Source organism: Eucalyptus grandis, chromosome 4 (assembly GCF_016545825.1).
Source record: "Eucalyptus grandis isolate ANBG69807.140 chromosome 4, ASM1654582v1, whole genome shotgun sequence".
Lineage (NCBI taxonomy): Eukaryota > Viridiplantae > Streptophyta > Magnoliopsida > Myrtales > Myrtaceae > Eucalyptus > Eucalyptus grandis.
In genome coordinates this window covers 17,782,395-17,788,329 of record NC_052615.1, presented here as the reverse complement: position 1 = coordinate 17,788,329, position 5,935 = coordinate 17,782,395, and the positions used below count along the sequence as shown (strand labels likewise).

The following is a 5,935-nucleotide window of genomic DNA, read 5'->3' as shown; positions in this document are numbered from 1 at the left end:
TAAACTTTTCCTCGATGTTCAATCTTATCCATGAACTCTTTTTTATTCAATTTGGCACCTAAACATTCTGAAATCGGATCAGTGTGATCATTCCGCTAATTGAAGTGCCATGTAACCTATTTTTTTTTTGTCTCTTCATCATTTTATTATTTAATTGTAATTCATTTTAATTTAAGAAAAGCTACACATATCTTTTTACTTTAACATAATAGTGTGAATTCAAAGTTTTGCCTAATACTAAATAGTAGACAAAAGCTTCTATCGTTTCGCATGCCTCAGTTGCGAAAAAATATACTGTTTGTGAAATATAATCCAACAAATTATTTTTGGGAATTTCTATTTTTGCGCTAATTGATCTCTTTGAATCTCAATAATTTAAGTTCATATGCAACTTTCACAACTAATGACGTGTGTTAGATAATATTATATTTACGCTTAAATTGTCCATGCTCCATTTGAATTGTATTTTGTACAATAGTTCGTGCAATGCACGCGGGTTAACTCTCTGATTAGCATCATAAACCACGACCGTTTTGCAATAACTATCACAATCAACTCGTGCCTGTCATCTTGGACACGAATTGTACGACCACCTAGAATACCAGGGCACACCCAATCGAAACGTAAACAAAAACCATGGACTTAAAACCGTGCACGAATAACCCCCCTTCTCATGCATGGCTGGTGAAATGGGCCGTTGCGTCTGGTGTCATCCTCGCATAGCTCCAAAGCTTCATAAAACCAGTTCCAAGACAAGGAAAATCCTCATGACCCGCATTTAAGATGCTCGAAACTCGAGAAAAATTGTAAGAGAATAGACGTCTATGCACGCGTAGGGAAATCGTGTGGGAATCTATGTCATTGGGCAGAATCCAATGTGAGTTCTCACCAATTCTTGAAATATGATCGGCTGGGTCTAGTAAAAAAAAAAAAAAGGTGTGTTCGATAATCATATTGTCCGTTTGGTATAGTTGTGGCTGAATTGTTGATGTTAAAGCTATAGCACTTCGAAGCTGGGGTGAGGTGACATCCTGAAGGTTATTATAGACTTTCGTGGTTCTAGAGGTGCTTCAGTTGTTGAGATGCCTATCGAACACCATTTTGCTTTGCACTAAATAACCTCTACGCGTCGAATGTTATCAATGGCATTTTATAATCTTTCAGGACGTACAACTCAATCGATTTTTTTAAATAAAAAATTCGAGTAATGCAGCAAGTAATGACGGCTTACTAAATTAACTAAGTGCTAAATATTCTGAAGATATTGAGGTCGGAATCTTCTAGTAATTCTTATTATTTCATGTTTGGTAAGAAATTAATAAATTTTATTCTTTAATCGTCAATTATTTTCATATTCAACATTTAATTTTTGGTTAATACCATGAAAATAATCAAACTTGTACACTTATAACAAATTTAACAAAAACTAATATTTGACAACAAAAAACCCAAACCCATAAATATGTGACAAATTCCACAAACTAATTTTTTCACTATTAAAAACCCCAAACTATTATATCTATAATAAATTTATCATAAACTAATTTTTTCACAACTTAAAAACCCTAAATCGATACATTAATGACAAATTTACCCTCCGTTAATTTCCATTAAATTGGATTAATACTATAAAAAATCACAAATTGGTACATCCATGAAAAATTAAGGATAAAACCTTAAATTGGTAGACCCATCAATTGTCACATGTTATCCAATTCGGCAATTTAACTGTAAATTTTAATATAAATTAACAAATGTCAAATTTATCACAAGCATATTGGTTTCATGTTCTTTGTAGCCAAAAAAATTAATTTAATGTAAATTAATCACAAATTTACCAATTCGAGATTTTTCATGATATTAATTATTAAACCATTAAAATATCAGCCATTATTTATTTATTTTTTGGGGTTGGGATGGCACGGCAGAAGTCCGATACCTTCGCCCAAAGTGCTCAAGTTTAAGCCTGTTAATATATTCAATTAAACTTACACTCACTCAAAAGTTTAAATTAATGAGTTATGAACCAATTAAGGTATATTAATTTATTTACATCGCATCGATTTAATGACGTGAGATTTCTCTAACACAACTCACTTACACATACATCCTAACACCTTTAATATTTCCAAAAACTTAGATGGCAGCATGAACATATCCTCGTTCAAAAGCCCTGACACTTCCCGTCTCCCCACTATAAAAAGACTCCCTCATCAAACCCTTCAAAACCACACTAAATCACTTCACCAAACCGGACCAAACCATCTCTATCTCCATCTCACCGGAGGAAATGGCCAAGCCGCAAGTGGAGCTAGTCTTCTCCTTTCTTTACATCGCGAGCCTGACGTTCCTCCTGGTCACGTGCATAGCCAGGAACGAGCCGCAGCCGATCGACGACGTCAGTTGCAGCGACGCCCTGAAGACTATGATGCCCTGCCAGCCCTACTTGAACGGGTCCGAACCGAAGCCAGCTGGGCCGTGCTGTTTGGCCGTGGAGAAGGTGAAGGAGCTGGCGAACTCGACGCAGGGACCGCAAGACCTGTGCGAGTGCTTCAAGAAAGCCGCTCCCGATCTCGGAGTCGACCCCGAAAGGGCCAAGGCCCTTCATGGCCTCTGCCATGTTCAGCTGCCTGTGCCCATTGATCCCAATATCGATTGCAGCAAGTAAATTAATTCTCTCTCTCTCTCTCTCTCTCTCTCTCTCTCTCTCTCTCTCTCTCTCTAAAATGTTATTGATTCTTAATTTGAAGTTTCTTTGGTGCTTTGTCTGCAGGGTTCCATTTGGAAACTATTACAATCCTGGGGCTTGAAAGGATCTTCAAGAAAGGATGAAAAATGAGAATAATCTTGTAATGAAATGTTCGGTTCCATGCTGATCAATAAAATGAAGTTAAGAGAGAAGGAAAATAATTTTAACATGAAGGAGCTTCAATAGAATCTTTCAATTTTCAAGAAATTTAACTTATTTATGCTAATAATGCGAAAGTCCTCAACTTTTCCTCATCGTTCATAAGAGATACCACTATTAACCCCAACAACGATTTTTCATTTAAAAATTGGAGGTCAAATCTTCGAAATCCTATCAATTATATGCAAACTATTCTTGGTCAAAACTATCAGTACAAATCAAAGATTTAAATTTAATTTGTTCAAGGAGATCATATGACTTTTCATGGGCCTCCAGATAGCTAGAACTCTATGCTTGTACTCTTGAATTATTAAAAAAACAAACAAAAAGAAAATATACAAATACCCCAGTTAAGTACGAGCAATTTGTCATTTGAACTACTCACCCAATTTCGACTCACATGTTATCCGTTTCATGTTGTTAGCCACGCACTTCGTGACCCAATAATCAGAACTCAATAGTATATAGAGCAGACTCCTTTACTTGAATCGCAATTCTACACTGTACATTTTTAATGGTTATGAGTCGAACTCAATCCCCTGCATGTTACTATCTTAGTGACAAATTGGTCCTAAGCATTGTTGCACCACTCCATATAAGGCTACCTACATAGACTTCAAATTGCTCACCATATGCAATGACGCATATATCTAGTGATGGAGCCAAAGATATTTGTGAAAGGGGCGGAACTTTTAACATACTCAACTTAGGCAGTCCTTCCGATCGATTTTGTGAAGTTTTATTTCTTTTCAAACACATAAAACTAACAATTATAGTAGCATTTCCCTTAAAAAATGAAAAGAAATTATTTGGACATGTTGAGTACTTAGTTGTGTGAACTATGTTCTCAAATCAAGAAATAAAAATTTTTCCTATTTAGCCACTAATTACTTATGAAAAGATAACTAAAATAACAAATTCTTTGTTTGACTTGTATGAAAGAAAATATCTGATCATGCAAATATCACAAAAAACGGTAGATGTAATTTGCGACCGACTTGTATGAAAATAAAGGCATGCGGGCACGTATATATATTTTATGTATATTAGAAAAATTCGGAACGTATACATGCACACAGCACACAACAACGGCCACGATATTCTTCGATGCGGCCATTGAACATTTCTTGGATTGCGCTAATTTAAGTACTTGCAAAGGTATAGGGAAGAGGAGAACATTCTGGCGCTCCCGGATACCGACATGCTATTATCAATTTAAAAGTGTTCCCCTTCTTAATTTAATTAGAATTATAACGGTCAACTTTTAAATCTTACGATAACTCAAGCTGTATGATAGCTTAATCTGGGCCTATTGAGTATTGATTAGCTCTAACCCCTTTCATACAGGGTAAGTGAATCAATTCTAAACTTGAGAACTCATCCCCACGGTGAAGTTTCATTAAAGCAATTTTCACCGAATGGAAAGTTTGACAACTTTGTTACTTTTTTTCCTCACTAACCTATCATTAATGACCTCGTCAAAATGCCCAAAAACTTATGCGAAGTCGAGGTCATGTACACCATAGACTTAATTGGGGCCTATTGACTAGCTCTAACCCCTTTCATTCATGGTAAATGAATCAATTCTAAACTTGAGAACTCATTCTCATGGTGAAGTTTCATTAAGGCAATTTTCACAAAATGGAAAATTTGGCAATATTGTTACTTAGCCTAACTAGCCTCTCATTAATGACCCTGTCAAAATGCCCAAAAACTTATGTGGAGTCGAGGTCACATACATAGACCTCACAGCATCAAGCGAGAACTAGGTGGACCCTATTGATCCAATGGTGACTAGGTCCCTAAGCCATTTATCTCGAGTTCACCTAAATGTACTCCTATTCAAAGGCCTAATCCTCAAATGATGATTTTAATTATTAATGTGATGGGCCTAAGTTAGCCTATCCACCCATGTTGGGCCTAAAAGCTCGGCCCACAATATTAGGGCCCATGGATAGAGGGATATGATAAAGAGACACGTTTCTTTTTGGAGGGGACGTATATAAGGGGGAAATAAAGAGGGAGGAAGGCACCTTTTGAAGCAACGTATGTTCCTCCTCCCTCTCTCCCTCAAAAACACTTCCAAAAGAAAGAACAGTAAGCAAGAGGCGACACCCATCTTCCCTTCAAGGCGAATTTGCGTCATCGGATCAAACAGGGCCAAATTATCTTCCTCATATCGGCGTCGATATTTAATCTGTGGCTAACAAGGTACATTCGATTCAGTGATGTGCCTTAGGATCGATGATGCATGTGTTTTTCCCGGGCTCGTCTTCCGCACAAGTTTAGGGATTCGATTTAGTGTCGAATCCGATTTTGGAAATCCGATATTCCCAACATTGGTATCAGAGCCCTAGTTCATGTTTTCCCAACCCCTTTCATGTTTATGAATGATTTATGATTGAATTTTCGTAAAAAATCGACCGACACCAATAAGGGGTGGAAAAATCCCGACACCCGATTTTGTTCGGCCCACTTTTTGGTTTTCTGTAAGTCGAATTTTTTTTCTAAAAGCGTAGGATCGAAGGTCTCGTCGAGACGAGCACGACGAGTGGCGGAACGTCGCCAAAGGCCGCTGGACGCGCCCCCACGCGCAGCCGGAACGAACTGTCACACACGCCGATTCGCAGGGGCAAGCACGTGCATCGCACGTGCGCGTGTGCCGTCACTAGTGCGTGCGAGGCAGGCGCCAGCTGACGTCATCGTGACATCAGTTGCACGCATGCCGCACGTGCTAGGTTAGTCCACTGGAAATATGGGTCTTCATGAAGGAGGGAAAAGAGGAAACCAGACTAAGATTATCATTGGTTCATCAGTCGGAGCTGCTGTTCTCCTAGTAGCTACGATTGCCTTCTGTTTCTTTATTCGGAAAGGAAAGAGGAATTCTAAGCATGGTATGAGTTTGGAGCAATAAAGAGAATGGTGTATCCATCTTGTTGTGTTGACCTCTCTATTCTGCAAAATTCTTATTTTTCGTGTAATCTTTGCTAGATGACAACATGCAAATACTTCCGACGAAGCGGCTAG

General features: G+C 38.0%; 1 protein-coding gene across 1 annotated transcript; it reads left to right on the top strand.

Annotated features, from left to right (window-relative positions):
- The first annotated feature begins 2,290 nt into the window (after positions 1–2,290).
- Positions 2,291–2,810, top strand: LOC104442939 (non-specific lipid-transfer protein AP10). The gene is made up of 2 exons (XM_010056310.2): positions 2,291–2,664; positions 2,774–2,810. Exons 1-2 carry the CDS (start codon positions 2,291–2,293, stop codon positions 2,808–2,810), a joined length of 411 nt encoding a protein of 136 aa, XP_010054612.2.
- The last annotated feature ends 3,125 nt before the right edge of the window (positions 2,811–5,935 follow it).

Coding starts and splice junctions, on each gene's coding strand:
- LOC104442939 (XM_010056310.2), top strand. CDS start 2,291: ATGGCCAAGCCGCAAGTGGAGCTAGTCTTCTCCTTTCTTTACATCGCG. Junction 2,665..2,773: donor CCCAATATCGATTGCAGCAA/GTAAATTAATTC, acceptor CTTTGTCTGCAG/GGTTCCATTTGGAAACTATT.